The sequence below is a fragment of the Hemicordylus capensis genome, chromosome 8 (assembly GCF_027244095.1).
Source record: "Hemicordylus capensis ecotype Gifberg chromosome 8, rHemCap1.1.pri, whole genome shotgun sequence".
In the NCBI taxonomy this organism is placed as follows: Eukaryota; Metazoa; Chordata; class Lepidosauria; order Squamata; family Cordylidae; genus Hemicordylus; species Hemicordylus capensis.
In genome coordinates this window covers 15,089,054-15,112,723 of record NC_069664.1, presented here as the reverse complement: position 1 = coordinate 15,112,723, position 23,670 = coordinate 15,089,054, and the positions used below count along the sequence as shown (strand labels likewise).

General features: G+C 46.2%; 1 protein-coding gene across 1 annotated transcript; it reads right to left on the bottom strand.

Moving 5' to 3' along the window:
• Positions 1 to 2,917: 2,917 nt before the first annotated feature.
• On the bottom strand, positions 2,918 to 23,302 carry LOC128333821 (uncharacterized). Its single transcript, XM_053269833.1, has 4 exons — positions 23,260 to 23,302; positions 21,239 to 21,370; positions 20,596 to 20,795; positions 2,918 to 3,560 (listed from the first exon to the last, which is right to left on the bottom strand). The coding sequence occupies exons 1-4, from the start codon at positions 23,300 to 23,302 to the stop codon at positions 3,306 to 3,308; spliced, it is 630 nt and encodes a 209-aa protein (XP_053125808.1). The 3' UTR covers positions 2,918 to 3,305.
• Between the last annotated feature and the right edge of the window lie 368 nt (positions 23,303 to 23,670).

The following is a 23,670-nucleotide window of genomic DNA, read 5'->3' as shown; positions in this document are numbered from 1 at the left end:
AAAGACTACATTTCCCAAAAGAATCCATGCCATTCCCAGGGTTCCATTCCCAGGGTTCCCTTCCCAGGAACAGTAAGTGCGGGGGAAGTCATATTAAATAAAAACCACAGAAGATGCTACCTTCTCCGTTGCAACTAGGAGCAGAGATGCAAGAAGACAAACTTTGTCCTGCCCTGTGCCTGGTCCTGTAAGTCGTTTTCGTTGTGATGGGTTGTTGGGAGAAGAGGTGCATCTAGCTAATTTTGGAACCTGGACTAAAGGTCTCGGGAGCCCCCTTTGCTGGAGCTCCCCACTCTGCTGCAAGTTAAGCATCATCTCCCTATTCTTATCCCACATATTTCCAACCCCACTCCCCTCTCTGACTCTAGTGCACCCAGAACAGGTCATAATAACACTCGGCCACCCGGTGCACCTTCTTTAGTGCAGGGCTGTGGAGAGCACAGCACCCACGGCAAACTAAAGAGGATTTGCGGGGGCCCCAGGGGGTGTGGTGGCCCTGGGCTTCAGCCCCAAAGTCCAGGGGTAAGAGCGCCACTGGTGTGGGGTGCAAAATAACGCTTCAGAGGGCGAAAGAGGCCAGTCCAAAGCAAAACAGCATCCCCTACTGAAGCCCCAAAGCAAGCGGGGTTTCTGCAGTATCACGGTGGTCCCCAAATTGAAGCAGAGCCGCTTCACACAGCCCTAACATAACATCAACTTCATCTATTACACCTCAAAGTATAGCTGTGTCCATCTAGCAATTCATTCTGTTAATGCATAGGGAAAGAAACAGGAAGAAGAAACCCATGGGCATGGCACAAATATTGTGTTTTCCGTAGTGCTGTGACATAGACTCACACAACACATACTGTTAGCATATCTGCCAGCAAAGAACTGGCCTACTTGAGGAAGATATGCAAATTAAAGTTTTACCTTGTTTGTAATTACTGTACCACCCCAGCTTGTTAATTGCCAAACAAAACCTCTTGCTGTATGCAGGACGGATTTATGATTGGCTGGATTTTTCTTATCAATATACACAAGAATACCAGGGAGAGATGTGTGATGGTGGGGAGTTGTTGTTTTTTAATTATTAATATTTGCGGTTGTTTTCATTTTGACTGACCTTGGATGATCCACAGGGGATAAAGAAGGTGCTTAAATCAGGAAAACACTCCCCCCCCCCCCCGGAATGTTTCCAGATATGCATTAAGGTTGAAAATATATTTATTATTACTTTAAGTTGGGTTTATTAGATGCCTATGAATGTTAGAAGGCGACAGGACTAGAAGTCTTAAGTGGATTGGGGCTGTCAATAAAGCATGATATGCTGTTACAGACCTTTTTTAAAAGTTTCTCTTCATTTACCACTAGGACAGATTCCTCACCGCCATCTCAAACGGATCATCAAACGAATAATCAGAGTGGCACATACATCACAATACATCAGCACATTGTAATTAACTCTGTTTATTACACAAGGAATATATCTTTTATTCACCTAGAAAAACCACAGAAAATAAATCAAATCTTCAAGAGCACTGGAAACAAATTAAATCTGGAAGAAGAAGAAGAAGAAGAAGAAGAAGAAGAAGAAGAAGAAGAAGAAGAAGAAGAAGAAGAAGAAGAAGAATTTGATTTCTATGCCGTCCTTCCAAAAATGGCTCATGGCGATTTACACAGAGAAATAACAAATAAATAAGATGGATCCCTGTCCCCAAAGGGCTCACAATCTTAAAATAAACATAAGCTCGACACCAGCAACAGGCACTGGAGGTACTGTGCTGGGGGTGGATAGGGCCAGTTGCTCTCCCCCTGCTAAATAAAGAGAATCACCATGTTAAAAGGTGCCTCTTTGACAAGTTAGATTGTGTGTGTTTGTGGGGAAGCTGTCTCCCTTCCCTTCTGCCTGGTTCAGCAGCCACGCTGAACTCCTCCTTGACACCCTATATTTGAAAAGGAGGAGGGAGTAGAAAAAGAGGTGTGGCAGAAAGGAGAGTGGTGAGCTAGACTGTGTCTGGACAGATGCTCTAACCCACCACTCTCCTTTCCTCTACACTTCTATTGCCACTCCGTCCTCCTCGTTTTCAAATATAGCATGACAAGTAGCTTTTCTCCCCCAAAGCATATTGTAGGAGAAAAGGAGGAGGAAGAGTAGGTGAAATGAAAGCAAGTGTGGAGTTGGAACTAAAGTGCTGGGCTTAACTAGAAAGACCCACATTCAAATCCTCACTCTGCCCCAAAACTCACACACCTTGAATCAATTGTCAACACTCAGCTTAACCTACCTAGAGATGTGCAGGCCAGGGATGGTGTCAACAAAAGGGGGGGAAACCTAGGGAAAAACAGGGTTTGTTCTTCTCCTCCCGCACCCGGAAAAATGCCCCCCCCATTTTTTCCCAAACCTTCACATCTGTACCCAATTCACAGAGTTTTTGTGAAGACACAATGAGGCAATTCTCATGGTTGTCAAGAGAAGGTGGGTGGAGCTCTGAAAAGCTTACCTTCTCCATAGACAATCACCACCAGGATCCAGGGCTGGTGGTGGGAGTGCCACCATGCTTACCGTCACCACTGGGAGCTAGGGCTCCGTGCTTCCACATGAGCATCCTTGCTCAGGGGCGGAGCCACCATTGGCCAACAGGGTTCAAAGAATCCGGGCCGCCACCCATCGCAGCCCTGACATACACCCCACATCTGACATAAGATGCAGGGTGTGTGGCTAAACACGGTGGGGCAAAGGGGCTGCAGTAGCCGTACACAGACTGCCACTGGCCTCCCTCCACCACTGTCCCTGCTCCATTAAGCAGAGAGGAGAGTGGTGGAATCTAGGGCTGGATTTCATTGTTCTGGCCTCTGGGCATCCCACAATGCAATGCATGACACACACATTACATTGGGGAATTCCCCCATCAGACGGGCGCTCTATACACCTGTCTCTGTGTCTCCTTGGGCTGAACTCAGCCTGAGGAGACACATAATATGCACCCTTTAACCTTGACTATCAGCCGTATTGTTTAGAAGAGTTAGATATGCGGGAAGCATCAGGATCTGTGGGGATTCCTCCCCTTCTCACGACCAGCCTAACCCAAGATAGGCTGCCCCAGGCTGGGTTAGGCTGGTCATGAGAACAACCTCGATGTTTAGCAGACCAAAACCTATATGTTACCCTGAGCTCTCTGGAGGAAGAATGGGGTAAAAACGCAGGGGATCAAAGAAGTATGGTAAACAGATGAAATGGCAGAAAGCAGAGAGAGAGCAGAAGGGGGGGAAATCAAGACTGAGTTTTTTTAACAAAAAAATAGACAGTGTTTACAGACAGCCATTTAAAAACTGGAAATTTGTGATAGCATTTTGTATCTCTTGGGCTGCAATTCTGTACCCTGTAAAGCTCCCATAGAGATCAATATAATCACCCCCTGCAAGCCTCTGTGCATCATTTTTCTTCTGCCACTCCAGTGGGTCCATCGATGTGACATAGATGTAAACCTGTTATCTGGAACTCTATCTGGGAGAGATGTGGCCAGGGCGAGAAAGAGCTGCAGCAGAAAAGTGGCGAGGGGAGGATCCACAGAGGTAATCTGCAGGTGAAAAGAAGCAGAGGAGAAGCATGTTTAACCCTCCCCCTGTCTTTTATGTTTATGTTGTAGCTACCTCCTCCAACCACTTCCCCCCACAGGGTTTCAGACACATGTCTGAAAGATACATATTGTGTCTGGAACTGATGGGAGGAAGAGTGGGTTCAGAGAAGGAAGTTGCAGCAGAAAATGGAGATCAGAGGGAAAGTTCAGCACTTTGCTACACACACACCCCAAATTGTCCACTCAGTCCACAGCTTTGTACGCAACCCTAACCTAAAAGATGCAGCCATTGGGTGGCTTTATTCTATGTTTTTGCCTGTAATCCATAGTTATTCCTCCTCTCCACTTCATGCAGACAAAGGAGAAGGGAGCTGTGTAGCAAAGGGGGATCAGTTCAGTTTGGTACTGGCTTTGCTTTCCAAATAAGCAGAACAAAGGTAAGTGAAATCTCCACAAGGCTAACTGAAGTAAGCCTGTTTTAATAACAGGGTAATTATTCAGACTTAAGTGCACAATCACTTTGCATTTGGCTAAACTTTGACAGGTGATGACAAGTTAATAAATGAGATGTTTCACCAGTACTTAAACAGCTGTTAACCAGCCATCTCCTGGTGATGGGTAGCCCAAAGCAAGATGCAGAGGGGGGTGGGGGTGGGGGGGTGGGGGGGTGGAGAAATAGCCTACTCCCAAGCCAATGTATGGAAACAGGTTATTTGGGTTTGTTGAGCTAGCCCCTGCAATAAATCATCATTAACAATGCTGTCATTTATCAAAGGAAAAGCTCTTGCTGCAGAAGCCTTTGAAGTCCCAGCACCTATAATTTCCTACCTATAAAAAGGTACCTTTGTGTCTGTGTCATGCCTGAAATTGACAAGAGAGCTAGATGGGATTGAGGAGTTCATTACTACAAGACGCCCGTCCAAAGAAGCACACAGTTTATCCAGGCAAACTGGGGTGATCACAGAGGCTTTCGTTTGCACGTAATATGGTCAACACCGATGCAGCACAGATCCACAGCTGCCCTTTTCAGGACATTCTCTTTGTCCTGACAATGATCCAGGATCAGGTCTGGAACTCCTTTCTGCTTTAATGGTGTCTGGTTCTCACCCTACACACGATATTCTCTACCCCAATGGGTTTTGTCACCTGGTCGCCCTCTCCTGCTTTTTGTCTACCAAAACTCTTTTCTAGACAACAAGCCAATGTCTTGATCATGTTGAATCCGAGGCAAAGAGTTGTGATATGCAAGGACAAGGCATTGGAGTGGAGTCAGGAATATGAATGGTTTAATGAAACAGATATGCTGTACAGAGAGGCGAGTGGAGACTGCTTTTTCAGTGACCGTGCTGCTGGCTGGCTGTTAGCCCCGCCTCTACTCCAGGACTGGAATATAAGTAACTAAAGCCCCATTCAAAAACTGGCCTGGATCAAGGAATGGATTAACCAAAAACACCACAGGTCATTGCTGCCTGGGACTCCTTGGTACCCTTCATTCTCCCTGCCTTATTGCTTCCATCACTGGCCTCAGATTTCCTCTAGCTCCATTTTTCTACCCTTGCCTCTGACCCCTTGATGGGTGGATTTCCTTGCTTTATCCCTCTGCTTGAACTGAACAAGAGCTGGTCTTGTGGTAGCAAGCATGACTTGTCCCATTAGCTAAGCTGCAAACAGATGGAGTCAATGATGTTGGTATGATGTTATGCTCCAAATAAAACAATCAGGCTCCTACTACATCTTGCATCAACTGAAGTTTAACACAGGAACATAGGAAGCTGCCTTCTACCGAGTCAGACCATTCGTCCATCTAGGTCAGCATTGTCTGCCCAGGCTGGCAGCGGCTTCTGCAGGGTTGCAGGCAGGAGTCTCTCTCAGCTCTGTCTTGGAGATGCCAGGTAGGAACTTGGAACCTTCTGCATGCTAGAAGGCAGGTGCTCTTCCCAGAGTGGTTCCATCCCCTGAGGGGAATATCTTACAGTGCTCACCCATGTAGTCTCCCATTCAAATGCAAACTGCAAAATCACAGCACTTGTGATGAGAGGTGAGCTCGTCTTGTGGTAGCAAGCATGACTTGTCCCCTTAGCTAAACAAGGTCTGCTCTGGTTACATATGAATGGGAGACTTGATGTGTGAGCATTGTACGATATTCCCCTTAGGGGATGGAGCCACTCTGGGAAGAGCATCTCGGTTCCAAGTTCCTTCCCTGGCATCTCCAAGATAGGGCTGAGATAGATTCCTTCCTGCAACCTTGGAGAAGCCGTTGCCAGTCTGTGGAAACCAGGGATTCTCAACATTGAGTCCCCAGATGTTATTGGACTTCAGCTCCCATAATCCCCAGTTCTAGTGGCCTTTGGTTGGGGATTATGGGAGTTGAAGTCCAATAACATCTGGGGACTGAAACATTGAGAAACCCTGGTGTAGACAATACTGAGCTATATGGACCTATGGTCTGATTCAGTATATGGCAGCTTCCTATGTCCCTATGTTCCTCTGACAGTATCTCTGTGGTTGTTTTGCAGATGAATTCTTCCCAGAAAGGAGCCTTCAGCCAGCCACAAAGCCCTCTCTGGCTTTTTCTGTCCTTTGATGCTGACTGCCCCTTTCTCATGCATCCTCACTCATGTGTCAGATGTAGCCTAACCTCAAGACATAAATCAGCATGCAAAGCATAATGAGCACACAACATCCCTAGGGAATAAACAAGAGGGATCATCTATCATCCCAGCAGCCAGCTGCAAAAGGCAGTAACACACCCAGGTTGTGGAGCAAGAGGAGACACTGGCATCTCCTTGAATGGAAGGGAAACGAGCCACCTGCATGGGCCAGCTGAAAATATTTGGGTGTGCAGGGTGGATCACAAGGAGCCGAATATTTACAGGAAGAGGTTGTTTGTGAGATGCTTTCAGCCCAGGTAGATCTGGAAGTTTCAGGTAAACACTGGCAGAGTGATGACTCACTCTCTAAAAGGCATTCCTCAGTGCTACGGCTTGTATTACTGTAACCAATACATCTGTGAGCCAACATGATCTGATGGGCTTCAGCCACAGGTGGGGTGGATGGGTTGCAGGTTCAAATCCCACCCAGCCCCCAAACCTGCTGAGTGATCTTGAGCCTGTTATCATCTCTCAGCCTAACTGAGCTTCTGGGCTGGTTGGGAAGATAGAGGGATAGGCCCATAGACGGGCAGCCAATGGGTGCAGCTGCTTTGGGGAATGGATCTGCAGCTGCTGCCCCCTTCTCTCCCCCCTGTCCACTACCTTCGTTTGCTTTACCTGCTACCACTCTGCCTTCTCCTCCTCTTCTGCCTCCTCTTACATGGCTATTTCCCTCACAGGCTGCAGACAAAAAAACTACTCCACTCTCCTCCATGTTGTGTTTGAAAAGGAGGAGATCAGAGGAAATATAGAGGAGAGAAAGACTGGCTAGAGTGTCTCCCCAGAGACGCTCTAGTTCTCCGCTCCTCCACACTGCCTCTTTTTCTCCACTCCATCCTCCTCTTGTTCAAATTCAGCATGACAAGGAGAGAGTGGGGCAACTTTTTGTGCATTGCCACAAAGGTAGGTCGCAGCAGAGGAAGAGGGCAGTGATTGCAGGAAGTCAACAGGGAAGATACTGAGATGTGGCAGGCTGGGCCAGACGGGTGGTATTTGGTGCCATGTCTTGGGTACCCTAAGATTTTGGGACACTCCTGCTGGGACAGAACCATTTAGGACATTAAAAGACAAAAACAGCACCTTAAACTGGGATCGTGGGAGAAACCAGCTGGAAGCCAATGATGGCGTCATAAAACTGGCATTAGATGTGGCTTGCTGCAATGGACACTCTGGCAGCTATATTCTCTGGATCGGCTGTTGTTTCCAAGCAACTTTTCATCAGTTGCACCATTGTGTGAACATTACAATAATCTAATTGAGGTGACACAAGGGCATGAATGACTGTGGCCAGGTATCTTTTCTCCAGGAAACATTTCTCCATCAGCCAAACCTATAAAAGAACACGTAGATGCAGAAAGAGACTTCGAGACTGAAATAACACCTGACCAGTAACAAATAGTACAGAAAGAACCAGCAAAAACTTAGTGTAGGGAGGACAGAGAAATTTGAGAAGGGACAAGGAGATTATCCAGGAAGGAGAGGAACAGCATGATAGAAGGTGAAGTTTGAAAAAGGAATGGGATTGTTTGGAGGGGAGGCCACGGGGGAAAGGCAGAAATTTAGGGGCAAAGAGTCATAAATAATATTTCTGTATTTACCTGAATCCAAGATTAGGTTTTCTCCACATTATTTGACATTAGAAATCAAGGGGGCATCTTAAATTCAGAGTCCTCTTCCTTTTGGTTAATACAGGCATAACCTCTATTTAACCTCTGTTTTTAAGGGGGTCATCTTAAATTCAGAGTTGTCTTCTATTCAGGTATATATGGTAGAATTAAAAGGTTAATATGGAAAGCAATAGAGAACCAGTACAGAGAATTAAGGAGAGGGGAAGGGACATGATTATCATGAAATCTATGGGGAACAATCCAGCCAACGTTGGGGGCACAGAGTCCCATTTAGTTAGAATTTAGATGTTTGGTTCTATACAAATAACATTATCCCCAAAGACAAAATAGGTTTTAAAAACCCCAGATTTTAAAATTGTTTCCCTCCACATTTGTTTATTTTGGCATCTTTGATGATTAATAAATACTCCAGAGCAAGAAATGTCCCATTGAGATATTAGTTTGTGGATCTGAAAGCAGCAGTCTGTGCTATACAGACAGGTCATGGTCTAAATTGCAAAGAAGAAATGTTGATTGCAGGATTCTGTTTCTGATTAGAGCTTTCTGTACAGAGACATATTTGGGGTTGGGGGGATAGCCTCTTTTCCTGCTTGTGTGACAGTATTCTGACTACCAGGGTTTGGGGTGGGCTGTTAGATTGCTTCACTTATTTTCTTTTATAGTAATGATGTCATTTGTGAATTGGGGCGGGGGGGAGGAATTCTTTCCTATCTCTAGTAGCAGGAGGAAATTGTCAGTTTTGCTTTACACCCATGATATAATCTTGTGCTCCTACGCATAAGTTGGCTCGAGGCATCTGTTATCACCTCTGGGAAACTTTTCTAAATCTGAACAGCTGGGTATTAATTATGATAAAACAAAGGCTGTTGTTTTGGGTAGAAAATCATCTTTCCTTGTGTGCTGCATTGATGACTAGAGAATTGAACATGTCTGTCCTATTGTTATCTGGAGGTGATATTTTGAGCACATGGCAGTAGGCAAAAACTGTGTTCAGGCAACTAAAATCTAAAACCAAACATTGTTAAATCTGGAGAACCCAAGGCAGGGAATATGTTTTCCCTTTCATTCATATCCCGGACACTAAAATCTACCTATCTATCTATTTAGGGCTGCAGTGGTCCAGATTTGGAATCTGTCAAAGTCATGTCCTGAGAAATTATATTAGATTCATCCAAAGGAATACCATCTGTTCTCTTGAATGCCAAACTGTGTTGCTCTTGCATGTTGAATTATAATAATTTAACTATAATTTTATACCTTAAAAACTCAAGCCATGGAGGATAAGAGATTTCTCAGACTTCTGTATTCTCAAATTGTCTCCCGGAATTTGCATTCTCAGTTCATCTCTGCATCAGAAGGAGAGGTGAAACATCCAAAGCTGCCTTGTACAAAATCGGGCCATTGATTCTTCTAGATTAGCACTAACAGGCAGAGCCTTTCCAGGGTTTCAGACTGGGATCTTTCCCAACCCTAGCGGCCAGGGATTGAACCCGAAACCTTCTGTGCAACACAGGTACTCTGCCATTGAGGTACATCCCCTCCAGCCAGTGAAGGCCCTTCTAGCAGCTCTGTTGGGACCAGCTGCCAATTGGGTCCTCCCCTCCCAGAACTGTATTATGCAGTGACGATTCCACCTGGCCATATAACAACCCAGGAGGAGATGTGAGGCATTCTTCATGAGAGCTTTGTGTTAGACGCTAGGAGTCAATACGCAGGAGCACATGGGACAATCAGAGAGTGGTCAAGGGAAGCTGAGAGTCAGGAACTAGGAGTCTATATCGAGCAACCCACAGGAGCAGACAAGAGCATGGTAAAGAGAAGCTGTGGAGCAGGAACCAGGACGTGGAAATCAATTTGAATTTGAATAGATTCGACTCAAATCTGGGTGATTTGAGTGAATGGAATTTGAACAGAACCACCCCTTAAAGGGCTTAAAGGGGATATGAATTCAATTTGAGAGCTGTTTGGCACGTGTGTGTTTTTTTTTAACTATTCAGGCTGCCTGTTTGGTTAAAAAAAGGTTCCAAAACACGGTTGAATTGATTTGAATTTGATTTGGATTCAAATCAGATTTTCAGGCCAGATTTGAATTTGATTCAAATTTAAAATGAATTTTCAGAATTCAATTTGAATTTGAAATGAATCAAAAAAATTGTTTTGTGCACACCTCTAACCAGGAGTCAAGCCTAAGAAGGAATAACGGACAGTCACTTTGGCAACAATGTTGCTTCAGCAACTGCTTGCTGCAGACTGAGCCCTTATATAGTCTGACTGCTGGTTACAGTCTGTAGCTGGTTGCAGTCTAAAGTGGTATAATATACATATTCATCGCATTCATAGCTCCGCCCCCTCTTCCAGACACTGTGGCTGTTTTGGGGCTGATCTCTATTCCTTAACTGCAGGCTCCTATGGAGAGGAGGCGATTCTTTAGCTACTGGAGGAGGGTCAAGGTCATCTTCAGAGTCAGAGGATATGTGCAATGGAGTATCCTCCGGGTGAGGCATGGGTGAAGGCTCTTTGGGAACAAGTGTCTCTTCGGTTTCCACAACCTCAGAGCTTCCCTTACTCTGTCCCCATGTGGCTGGTGATACACAAGTTATCCAGAGGGGAACCTTGGGGCTGGATTGTATGGATGTCTCCAGGGGACTCAGAGTCCAGGATGATGCCTTGTCCTCTGAACTCTCACTATCCACCTCTGCATGGTGTTGTGGTGGATTTGGGTCCATGACAGAATGAACAAATATTTATACACTGGGGCCCCAAAAGCCCCAAAGGCAGCATACAACAATCAATTTAAAATCTATGAATAAATACGTAAAAGCCATTAAGAAGAACAGAAAAAGAAACAGCTAAAGATAATCTGCAAAAATAGGACATTTATACCGACCACGTTGTGGACAGTATAAAAAGATGCTATCTGTCGATAGATAGATAGATAGATAGATAGATAGATAGATAGATAGATAGATAGACAGATAGATAGATATGGTACATTTGTACATTTCTGCAAAAATTAAAAAATATAGAAAAAATACCACAGGGGAAGAAATGAAGTTAACCAAAAGCATGGTGAAATAAACTAAATGTAACCACATACCAAAATGCCAAAGAAATGTGGGAAGCAGACCTCTTGGAAGATTGAATTGCACATAATAGGTAAAGTGTGACGTCAAATCGGTTTCAACTCCTGGCGCCCACAGAGCTCTGTGGCTGTCTTTGGTAGAATACAGAACCACTGCCTCCTCCCACGCAGTATGAGATGATGCCTCCAGCATCTTCCTAGATTGCTGCTGCCTAGATTGCTGCTGCATCTTCCTAGATTGCTGCTAGATTGCTGTTTCCCATAGTCTGGGAAACATACCAGCGGATTTGAACCTGCAACCTCTGGCTTGGTAGTCAAACTACTTCGTCGCTGTGCCATAAGGAAAGGGGTCCTTTAAATATCCTAGTCCTAAACCATGTTGGACTTTAAATGGCCAGGACTTTGGATTATTGATCATAGGTGGATAAAAATGACTACCTCATCATTTGAAGCTTTTGATTTCCCCCCAACTTACTTCTGATCACCAAAAGGAAACTAAAAGTCAGATTGAGGGATCTTTTCATCCAGAAAGATTTATCATCATTGGCAAACACCCTGTCCTTATCTTGCTATAGATACAGTGTGATGAGACTTGGCTATATCTAGGAAAGCTGTTTGTCTGATTTCAGAACACTCCTGATAAGGAGGGCCTTTACTTGTCTGATGCCCCAGCAAATGCCCACAGCCATTTTGGACAGTTGCTATAGAAACATCTCATATGATCCAAGTTGTTGCATTTGTGACATGGATGTTGTAGGACAGATGTTGTCAACATTTTCAGACCTGAGATCCATTTTTAACCTTAGCCTATATGTGGGAACCAATTTCTTTTTCTCCATCTTTGCTTCTCTCTATCTCTTTCCGTCCCTGATTCCAATCTCCTTTTCCTCCTCTCTGTCTCTCTGTCTCTCTGTCTCTCTCCTTTTCCCTCTCCCCCAAATCTCTCCTTCTATTAAAATAAAACCCTAAAAACAACAGGAAAACAAAATGGTGGTGGCATCTTTAGTGTGACACACCTGAGGTTGGAACCAGGGTTCCCTTCCACAATCCCCAGCCAAAGGCCATTGCAACTGGGAATTATGGGAGTTGTAGTCAACAACATCTGGGAATCCCTGTTATAGGGAACAATGGTTGGAACACTTCAGTTGTGTTTCAACCTTAGAGAAACACACCCGATTACCTGATTAATGTTGTAAAAGGCATCCTTCATTTATGTCATTGTTCCATGATACAAAAATAGGCACATATAGGAACATAGGAAGCTGTCTTCTACTGAGTCAGAGCATTGGACCACTTGATTGATTGATTGATTGATTGATTGATTGATTGATTGATTTCTATACCGCCCTACCAAAAATGGCTCAGGGCGGTTTACACAGAGGAATAATAAATAAATAGATAGATAGACTTAGCTCCATATTGTCTACACAGACTGGCAGCCATTTCTCCAAGGTTGCAGGTAGGAGTCTAGGAACACAGGAACATAGGAAACTGCCATATACTGAGTCAGACCACTGGTCCACCTATCTCCGTATTGTCTACCCAGTCTGGCAGCGGCTTCTCCAAGGTTGCAGGCAGGAGTCTCTCTCAGCCCTATCTTGGAGAAGACAGGGAGGGAACTTGGAACGTTCTGCTCTTCCCAAAGCAGCTCCATCCCCTGAGGGAAATATCTTCCAGTGCTCACACATCAAGTCTCCCATTCATATACAACCAGGGTGGACTCTGCTTAGCTAAGGGGGCAAGTCATGCTTGCTACCCCTATCTGGAGATGCCAGGAAGAGAATCTGGGACCTTCTGCATGCAAGCATGCAGGTGTTCTTCCAAGATCGGCCCAATCCCCTAATGGAAATACCTTACAGTTCTCACATATAGTATCCCATCCAAATGCAAACCAGGGTGCACCTTGCTTAGAAAAGGGGATAATTCATGCTGACTACCACAAGATCAGCTCTCCTCCCCTGGAGAGGGGAATTGAGATTTTCCTCAACTTTCTTTTCAAACAAAATCTGATGTTTGTATATGGGTGGGGAGTGAATCTGGTTTTCCCCCATTCAAGCTCAGCATTCTAATTATTGCACCACAATAGTTTTCAACAGCAGGTAGGAGCTCAGTGCGAGCAATCTTTTGATTTGATGCAGCATGAAGGGGATCAGGTGTGCTGGAATCCCCTGAGGTAGGGAAGGAAAACCAGCATGTCCATGCATAAAATCACCTTTCTTTGGATTTTCAAATGTTGGCAACCACCATGGATTTCCTATTTGTGTAAATGCCAGTGTTCCAAGCCTATAATTTTTGTATATTCAGTATAAAAAATAACCAAAGAAACTGCTGCCTACAGATTGTTTCTCTCTCTCCTGGCCTACCGGACAGCTGTACTGCCTGTAGGCTGGCCACTCATCAGGTAGAGCTGCATGGTTACCTGCAGCGTTATTTAACTCCGAGAAAAGTAAGAGAAAACAGAGGAGCGCTGGTCTTGTGGTAGCAAGCATGAATTGTCCCCGTTGCCAAGCAGGGTTGTCCGAGTTAAGATGCCTCTAAATAGCAGTTGCAGAGGAGCAACAGCAGAAGAAAGGGCTCACCTCTTGCCTGTGGGCTTCTCAGAGGCATCTGGTGGGTGCTGGAATAGGATGCTGGAATAGGTGGGCCTTGTGCCTGATCCAAAAGGGCTGTTCTTATGTTCTGGTTTGCATGTGAATGTTACCTTTTCCCATAACCTTGGAGATAGGGATGTGAACAACACCAGATTGCCCGGTTCGGTTCAAATCTGAACCAGACTCGAACAGGACCGGGCATGTTCGGTTTTGGCACCCTCGAACAGGAAGCCCAGTTCGATTTGAATTTAAACCGATTTGGGCCCGGTTAGGGGGTGCTGGGTGCCAATCAATTTGTTTGTTTGTTTTTAAGGTTGACTTACCACTGCTGAGGGCTTCTTTGGTCTCGGGGGGTGCAGCTGCAGCCATGAGGGGATCTCTGGAGGCTCCCCCTCTCCCCACGGGCCTCCCCTCATCTCCCCCCAGGCTCTCAGCCTTGTTTACACATACAGCAGCCATTTTCTGGGCACTGCAAATGCACACAAACCATTTGCAAGACCCAGGTCATGACTCAGTTGCTCAAATGGCCCATGCACATGCATGATGGCCCAAAAAATAGCCAGTGCGTGCACAAACAGGGCTGAAAAGGCCCCCAAATGGGCCAAAATGGCCCATGGGGAGATGAGGGGAAGCTGGCAAGGGGAGAGGGAGCCTCTGGTGCCTGCAGGAGGCTCATGGCCACAGCCCCGAGGCTGCAGAAGCCCTCAGTGGCGGTAAGTCAACCTTTAAAAAAACACAGATTTATTGGCACTTGGCAGCCCTGAACCGGGCCCAAAACAGTCTGGGGCGTGGGGTTTATTTATTTTATTTATTGTTACATTTATATACCGCCTCTAATTAAAACAATCCCAAGACCTTAAGCCGAACCGGGCGTAGTTTGATTTGAAGTTGAGCCCTCGAACTGAACTTGCTCAAGCTCAAACTTGCTTGAGATCAAGCCAGTTTGCACATCCCTGCTTGGAGAAGGCTCTGCCTCTCTGGGTAGACAATACTGAGATAGATGGACCAATGGTCTGGCTTGGTAGAAGGCAGCTTCCTATGTCCCTATGTTCCACAGCTCCACCTGATGTGACGAATGGCTAGCCTGCCATTCTTACACCCCTGGGTGGGGTGTAAGAGAATGGACCAACTGGGCTTCTTGGGATGATTGGAAGCCAAGAGCCAGAAGAGGTATCTTTGGCATCCTGAGTGAAGAAGTCCTGCTTTGGGAGGGACTCTCAACATCACAGGCATCTGTTGTATTGTACTTGTCTTTTATACTTCTGCTTATTGTATTCTATTGCAAGCCATCCAGAGCAGAGATTCTCAGCATTGGGTCCCCAGATCTTATTGGACTTCAGCTCCCATAATCCCCAACTAAAGGCCACTGGGTCTGGGGATTATGGGAGTTGAAGTCCAATGACATCTGGGGACCCAACGTTGAGAATCCCTGATCTAGAGAACTTGGGCTCATTGGCAGAGAATAAATATTTTAAACAAATCAATAAGCAAACACGCCCTTTTCCAGCTCCTTGACTCCTCATGGCTAGTGCTTCAGTCTCCGTGCCGCCGTTGCCAGATTGACGGTTTCCTGAGGGGGTCAAACAAGTGCTGTAATAATGCTGATGTTTGATCTCAGACACAGCCATGTAAACATGCCATAACTGTTGCATCAACCCTGGCTCAGCACAGATGGTAATCCATCTGTGGCATCCTTTGAAGCCATCTCAGACAGCAAGAAGCAGGCTGCCAGACAAAGGTGCTGCTTGCTCACAAAGGTTAAATGAGGCCGGAATCTGCTCAGATGCTCAACCACAATCATGGCCTGCACCTGTACAAAAAATGTGGGGTGCGTCCAGATGGAAGCACACTCAGACATATGGAGATGCACCCCAATGAATCCTTCCACAGACAGATATAGTCCCATTTCCACAGAGGAGGAGGCCAGTTTTTCCCATTACCCCCTTCCCTCCACATTCCTTGGCCTAGTTCAGATGTAACAGGAAACTAGAGGCCCCTTCACCTCCAGTTTCCTAACCTGAATGTCTGAATTCAAGGAAGTGGAGTTTTCGGTGGAAAGCAACCCACGGTTTCCCTTTCTTTGAACCTTCGGTCAGAGTGGAGCTTTTCTGCCACAAATTCCATTTCTGTGGTGCCAGCGTTAGATCCGAACACTGGCACCACAGTTTGGGCCCCATGGAACTGAAGTTGAGGAAGGACGCTCCTCCTTCACTCTGGCCCAATTGGCTGTGCAGGCTGTCCTTCAGGAAAGAAAGAAACCCACACAGCCAGCTCCCCCACTTCGTTCACTGCAGTGAGGTAGCTCTCCTCAATGTCCAAACACAGATGGGAGAGCAGGGGGAGGTGGAACAGAACCATGGCTCCATTGGACCTGCTGTGCTGTGTTACGTCTGAACCAGGCCCTTGTGTATCTGCTCTTAAGCACTAGCTGGGATGCAACTGATAATTTTTTTCTCCCCTCCACTGGGGAAACCTGTTCTTTCAGCACTGATTGGCTAGGAACGTTCACTTTCCCACTTCTCCCTTCCTCCCCACAGCCACTTTTAACCATTTAAAATATTGATTCTTTTTTCTTTTCTTTTTTGGTAAGGTGACATGTAAGGAATGAGTGACATGTAATTCAAAAATGTATTACAGTGCTTTAAAAAAGAGAAGAAAGCTGACAGCCTGCCTGATGCATGAGGGTCAAGACAGACTACTGAATCAGCATTCAGTTTGCCGGCCAGTACATCTGTCAAATAGGTTGCAAAGCGGGGAAGGCAGGGGGGAAGTGGCTCAGAGTTCAGGAGGAGCCACCACAGTGGATCCTGAGCTGTATAATGTTTGTACATAGCCATAGTTCTCCCTCAGAGAAGCCTTTTTGGTTTCCCTTTATTTCATTGATGCTTAAGTGAACCAACCTGAAATGAGCTCTGTCACCGTTTGGCAGCTTCCTTTGCCTCCCTTCTCATCTGAGCGGCGGGTGGCTTGTCTGCCTCCATGAACATTTCACCTGCCACCTTTCCCCAAATGACTTTAGAAAAGATAATACAGTAAATATAAATAATTTAGAGCCCAGCTTTCTTGGCAGAACAATTGACTTTCAAAATTACTTCACTTAAACATTATAAGGTTTGAAGCTGGCAGTGAAATGTAGGTCTTGAACAGAGAGGGCTAGCCATCCAAGGGTAGGTCTCGTGCTTTCATATTGGAAGGGGTCTTTGAGAGGAGCGCTGGTCTTGTGGTAGCAAGCATGACTTGTCCCCTTAGCTAAGCAGGATCCACCCTGGTTGCATATGCATGGGAGACTAGAAGTGTGAGCACTGTAAGGTATTTCCCGTAGAGAATGGGGCTGCTCTGGGAAGAGCAGAAGGTTCCACATTCCCTCCCTGGCTTTTCCAAGATAGGGCTGAGAGAGATTCCTGCCTGCAACCTTGGAGAAGCCGCTGCCAGTCTGTGAAGACAATGATGAACTAAATAGACCAATGGTCTGACTCCGTATATGGCAGCTTCCTATGTTCCTATGATTTCTACTCCAGCCCCCTGCTCACTACAGGAAATATAATTTTGCCAACGCAGTTTTTCCCATCTTCCCAGCACTGGGATGTGTTTCGTTGCACTGACTGAAATATCCTCATCTATCATAGGAACATAGGAAGCTGCTTTCTACTGACTCAGACCACTCTTCCATCTAGCCCAATATTGTATACAAAGACTGGCCAATAGCCCCTATCAACCAGAGACAGTCATTATTTTCTCTGATTCATCAGTTCCCTATTTTGTCCATATTTTTCCTTTGAGGAAAAGACTGCAGGTTGCCTTATTTGCACTCTTCCCTAGAGTTGCTGTTCATCAACTTCACCTCCTTTTCCTAGAAGGTTGGATGTCTGGCTGAGAGGCCAGATGCGTATGAACCATAGACTGCAACCTGCCATCAGGACCAGGATGGATGCTGGCTCACATAGGAAAACAGGAAGCTGCCTTATACTGAGTCAGACCATTGGTCCATCTAGCTCACTATTGTCTACTGGCAGCAGCTTCTCCAAGAGTGCAGGCAGGAGACTCTCTCAGCCCAGTCTGGAGATGCCAGGGGAGGAACTTGGAGCTTCTGTATGCAAGCATGCAGATGCTCTTCCCAGAGCAGCCCCATCCCCTAAAGGGAATATCTTGCAGTGCTCACATATAGCATATGGCTCCTGAACGGGGCCATATAGCCCCTTTGGGGAGTTAGATTGAGGCAAGTACTGCATTCACAGCAGGACCAGAAGCGGCTGTTCCTGCCAGGAGCCGCTCCTGGTCATGCTATGAATGCAGTGCTGGCCATTAAACTCCAGGCAGCCGCAATCGAGAGCTAAACCATGCCCCCTCCCCACATCTGACATCAGATGCTGGGTGTGTGTCAGGGCCATGAGGCGCGGCCTCTGAGGGGCAGCGGCCCGGGTTCTTTGAACCCTGTCACCCAATGATAACTACGCCCCTGGCACAAATGTGTCCCAGCATTGTGAGAGGAATGCAGCTTCCTTTTTGTCCCTTTCCATTTGCATGCCTGATTTGCTGATCAAATCCTGCAGTCATCTCCAAGTGTGTAAGAAGTTAACATCAAAGCCACGCAAGGGAGACAACAGGAGGCGGGGGAGCAAAATAAAGGTGTTACATTAATGTCTGGCAGCACTCAGTAGGCCTCTGCATTTTAAACCCGGCTCGTCAAGATCTCAGCATCACTGCCATGTTGACTGGAAAAAAGAAAAGATGCACCGAGTACTGAAAGAAGTTGCCTGCCACATGCAAGCTGCTTCACGAGTCACGGCAAAGCGCCTCAGCCCTCGAAGACAGTTGCAGGTTTGGAGCGCAGCAGGCACCGGAGACTGCTAGTTAGCATGTGACTCGCCTGTCACTGTTATGCTCAGCAAAGTTTCGGGATGCATTTGATGCCTTTCCTGCTCTCAGATCAGCGCCACATCTGAGCATCCTTTGGTAAGACATTGTTGGTAACGTACTAACATTTGCTCCTAAAGTGACGGCCTCTCGCCTTCCTGTCTGGACACAGAGCTAGACTTGAGAGTTCCCATGCACTAGGCTAAAGACATAAATAAATTGTTTGTTGGTTGGTTGGTTGGTTTGTGTCTATTTAGACACCGCCCCAAACTCGTGTTTCAGGGTGATTGACAACAAACATGAAAGATATTAAAACAGGTCAAAACCACACTTCTAGTTAAAAGCATTTGGGTGAACAAATGGGTCCTAAGAGTCTTTTTAAAAGACTCTCCTTGGGGAGGAAAGCAGGTCTTGTGGTAGCAAGGACAAATTGTCCTCTTTGCTAAGCAGGGTCTGCCCTGGTTTGCACTTGAATGGGAGACTATATGTGTGAGCACTGTGAGATATTCCCCTTAGGGGATGCAGCTGCTCTGGGAAGAGCACCTGCATAAAGGAGAGAGAGAGAGAGAGAGAGAGAGAGAGAGAGAGAGAGAGAGATGCCTCGTGGCTAACTGAGTCTTCAGCAGAGCAGGAAGCAACAAGCAGTTTGGGAGCAAGAAGGGTGGATCAATAGGCCCCAAGAATATCAGTCTACCAATCAGAAAAAACTGGATCAGAGAGAGAGAGAGAGAGAGAGAGAGACAACAAGAGGGAAATAAAGAGGAAGACCCTTCCTCACTGACATGACTCCTAATTCTCCTAGCAATCATTAGGAATCATTAGATCACTAGGATAGAAGGAACCAAGAGCTGGTGCTCCTGGAGTTCCATCCCCATCACCAAATTCCCTTCGGGGCTCCAGCTCTTGCTGAACTACAACTCCCATCATTCCCAGCCACCATTTATTGTGACTGGCTATGATGGGAACTGTAGTTCTGCAAGAGCCGGAGTACCAATAGTTGGGAACCGCTGACTTTAAAAGGATGCGGGGATATTTTATCCGGTTCATTTTTAAAGCTGAGGAGGGGTTGTGCTGGATGGACACTGGAGGGAGTCCTATTTCAGAATGCAAACCTTTGAAGCTTAGAAGTTAGCCTTTCTCCTGACCACCCAATGAAACCCAGCAAAGCTTATTGTAAATGCTCCTTGCAGATCACATGACCGATTTTGCCACATTTATTAATTTCCCAAAATATCATGTGCTCTTCCAGCATGCTGGGTAGAACTGCCAGGACCTTTCCCCTAGAACTCTCTAGTGCTAGCCCTCTCCCTCCTCTCTTGACCATCCCTCACCACCCTTCCATCATCACTACGTTACCCATATTTTCCCCCTTCTTTCCTGATCTCTGTCAGTCACATGCAGCTACTCCCCCTTCGCTAGCTCTGTGGGGGTTACCCATTAGCTCCACAGCCTGCTTTCTTTAGGGCTCTGTATAACATTTGCAGGGAGATTTATGACCTGAGCAGCTTTGATGTGGGCCTCTGATAACCATCAGCGGTATTTGGGTTTCATGACAAAGTCAGTCAGTAAGCTCTGAATGAAAAGGGTTTATGGGCAGCTCCGTTTCCTGGAGCTATTGAGATGGCAAGCGCATTGGGAGGGAAGGGTGGCAATTAAAGTACACAGACGTTTTAAAAAAGAAAAACAGCTTTGTGACACAGCTCAGCTTTGCCTTTAAGAGTGAGGACAGAAGGGGGGATATTTCCATTTAAATCAGAAGCAGCCCTGGAACAAGAGGACCAAAAAGGAGAGCTGTGTAGAATTTGTCAGAGGATTAGCTCAGGGAAAAAAGGAGTCCAAGGCTTTCCCCTTTCGCACTTGGCTATTATTCCCTATTAGGCAACTCATGTTTGGCTCAGGGAAAGCTAATGGAAACCAGCAGAGCAGCAGCAGCAGTGAGAGGTGGGGAAGGAGCTCTGTCGAAGCATTTCCCTCGGCTGTCGATTTAATTCTGGTGAACACAGTCATCAAAAGCAGGTTAAAAGTTGAGCAACTCACAGTTTGTGAGTTCACAATGTTTGGGAACACAAATCCTTCCAGGTTTCTCAAAAAAAACAAAAAAAAACAAAAAAAACCCACCCTCCAATTCAGGTTTCTGGAAAACCCAGATTCTTTACCCTGCCCTTAACCAAGGTAGGAGCAAAAGAGAGCCCTCCTACCTTGCTTTTCTGGTTGTGTGAACCCTCTCACCTTTTCGATCCTGGAAATAACAGAGAGCTGTGACTTCAGGGACTGCTGACCATGGATGCACCACTCTGCAAAGCACACTCTATGATCCTCTTGCTTGAGCCACTTCAGCAGGGCTGGATCTGGCTCCTGCTCCTCGTGGCCAATCAGAGGGCAGCTGCCGATGTCATAAGACTTTCCAGTGTACTGGCAGTGCAAAGCCACTGGGATAGGAGGCAAAAGAAATGTGAATAGAAACATAGGAAGCTGCCTATACCGAGTCAGACCATTGGTCCATCTTGCTCAATACTCCCTACACCAACTGGCAATGGGTCTCCAAGGTTTCAGGCAGGAGTGTTTTCCAACCCTACGTGGAGTTGCTGCCATGAATTGAACCTGGTACCTTCTGCATGAAAGCAGATGCTCAACCCACTGAGCTATGGTTCCATCTCCTAAGGGAAATATCTTGCAGTAGACAGTGCTCACATGTGCACATTCAAATGCATACCAAGGCAAGCCCAGCTTAGCAAAGGGTGTAGTGATGGAGGGAGGACTAAACCTCACTTAGAGCAACTGCCAGGAGTCTGGGCCTTTCCTAATAAGGGGGAAAGCCTGGGAAAACCAAAACAAAAGGACCAATCCAGAGGACTGGGAGGGAACTACTCACAGCCACCAGCAGAAGAAGAGAAAGCTTTGTTCTGTTTGTTTGTTCTGTCCCAAGAGCACCCTAAGGTACACAATCTCTGGATGGTGTACAACCCTATGACAAAGGGTAACACTGGCTTTCCAACAAATAAACCTTGACTCAGCAGCAAATGCTGTGAAAGATATTTGAGAGCTTCCTGAAGTGATGCCAGGTTCTGATCTCATCAGAGATTGCAATCTGGGTCAAACTGACATGGTTTTCTGCAGACTGATGGGGGCAGGGTGGACACAGGGAGCTTTTTTGTACATACATGTTAGATTTGCATTAATACTACAAATCCAATGAGTGCCGCTGATTGTGAACACTTTTCAGCTGATGGTTTTGAGTTTATTACATTCTTTCCCCACCTTTCCTCCAAGGAGCTTAGAGTGGCATACATGGTCCCCGCCCCCCACTTAACCTTCACAACAATCCTATGAGCTAGGTGAGGCTGAGAGAGAATGGCCAGCCAAAAGTCTCCAATTAGCTTCATTGTAACTCCAAGGTTAGCTACCGTTTATGCTGTGCTTCAGTTTGGGTCGTTTTGGCCTTAGGTCAGTAAGTTCATTACAGACCTCCAGGAGCAACACAACATAAAACAAAGAGCTCAATCACATATTTACAGCCCCTCAGATGGTTGGCCATAGGTGAGACTTCTGCATGTGAGCCCATTCCTCGCATAAGGAGAACTCATCAGATTCCATGTTTCTGTTGTGGATTGGATAAATGGAGAATAAATAGCACTGCAAAATAAATATGCAAATGCACACACAAAAATCTCCAGCATGGGTTACGGCTATCTACAAAGGAATGGAAAGGACCAGTACGCCATTGATGAGAAACTCCATTCCTTGCCAAGATCTTCCACTTATCTCCCCCCTGCAGTGCTAACTACAGATCTCATCCACATGCCTTTCTGGTTCTCTCATTTTCTAGGTACCACCTTGGCTTCAATATTGTTCTTCACTTTAGAAATATGTTTGGAGCTTAACAAGGGATTGAAGACAGAACAGGGCAGGCACAATCCAGGAGGCCACTTTCCCATTTCTACAATTGTCTCAGCTTGCCGAATGGATTTGGAACACCTCCTGCATCCCTAGGGCTCTGCCTTCCAAGGTGATGAATCTGGTTAGGAGGGCTTAGTAAACAGATTTTTAGTAGATAATGTAGTCCATGGTCTAGGCCCCATTTTCTGCTCATGGTTCAGTGGCCATTTACTGCATGCTCTGCTTTATTTGTTAATGCATATTATTTTGAGAGGAGGGAATGCAGGATAGTTCCATTACAGAATACCTCTTTTGGCAGTGCAGAGGGCACAAGGTATTGCTTTCTCTTGGATGCAGGAAACGAAAATGTAGTGCTTGCTTCATCCAAGTGGTGTCTGCAGAAACGGCGGGAAATGAGAGAACCAGAGAGGCATGTGGATGAGATCTTCAGGGATGTTATAGAGACACTCCACTCTCAGGCAGGTAGCTCCTTTACTGTCATGGAGGAGGAGAAACTGAAACTGAAACTGTTTGTTTGTTTGTTTGTTTGTTTGTTTGTTTGTTTGTTAGCCACCCCATAGCAAATTTTCCCTGGGCAGCTCACAACAATAGAATGTTTTTAAAAAAAACAGCCAATAAAAATGCATAGAACACAACAAACAACTTACAATACAAAATACAATGCAAAACATTATAAAAACTGTTTTTAAAAAATCCGAGAGTGAGAATATTGGGGAAGGAGGATGCCTTCCTGAGGAAGAAGAAGAGAACCTTTACAAAGGACCATTCCTTGAAATATGAACCCATATCTTCTCACACTGAGGAGACTTCTCCAGAGGTCGGGGCTAGGGGTCTCCTAGTCACAGCGATTTGATCATCAGGAAGCTAGAGATGGATTTGTGACAGGCATGTAGACCACATGATGTCTTGCCTGCCTAGTGCAAAGGTTGCAGATCATGGGTCTTCTAGATAGACAGGTTCACATAGTCATTTGAATCTCGGTTTCATGTGGATTACCAACATTTGTGGGATCAGGCGCATTGGAAGCTGGCAACGGCATGGGTGCAACCCACCAGCGGCAGCCCTTAGGTGCCCTAGCCATGCCTCCTGCATCTGATATCAGACTTAGGGGGCATGATGATATGTGGCAATGGGGCCACGAGGCCCTGTCTGCAAGGCAAGTGCTAGATTTTCAGCACCTTGAAAGGCAGAGAGCAGCATTCCCAGCCAGTCTGGGAACCAGGCTGAAGCTTCTCACAAATGGGGCTGCGTGGCTGAAGCGCCTAGCAAACGGGGCCACATGGCCCCATTGTTGCATATGGCCATGCCCCCTGCATTGGATGTCAGATTGAGGGGGCGTGGCTAGGTTGGATGGGCCGGCTCTACAGGGAGTGGTGGCCGGGTCCTTTGGACTCATCCGCACAATGG

Excerpts from the sequence above, each read along its gene's own strand:
- LOC128333821 (XM_053269833.1), bottom strand. The coding sequence starts at position 23,302 with ATGCCGTTGCCAGCTTCCAATGCGCCTGATCCCACAAATGTTG. Across the intron at positions 20,796-21,238 it reads CTCTTCTTCTGCTGGTGGCT|TGGCTTTGCACTGCCAGTAC; the intron begins GTGAGTAGTTCC and ends CTCCTATCCCAG. Across the intron at positions 3,561-20,595 it reads TTATTTCCAGGATCGAAAAG|ATTACCTCTGTGGATCCTCC; the intron begins GTGAGAGGGTTC and ends TTTCACCTGCAG.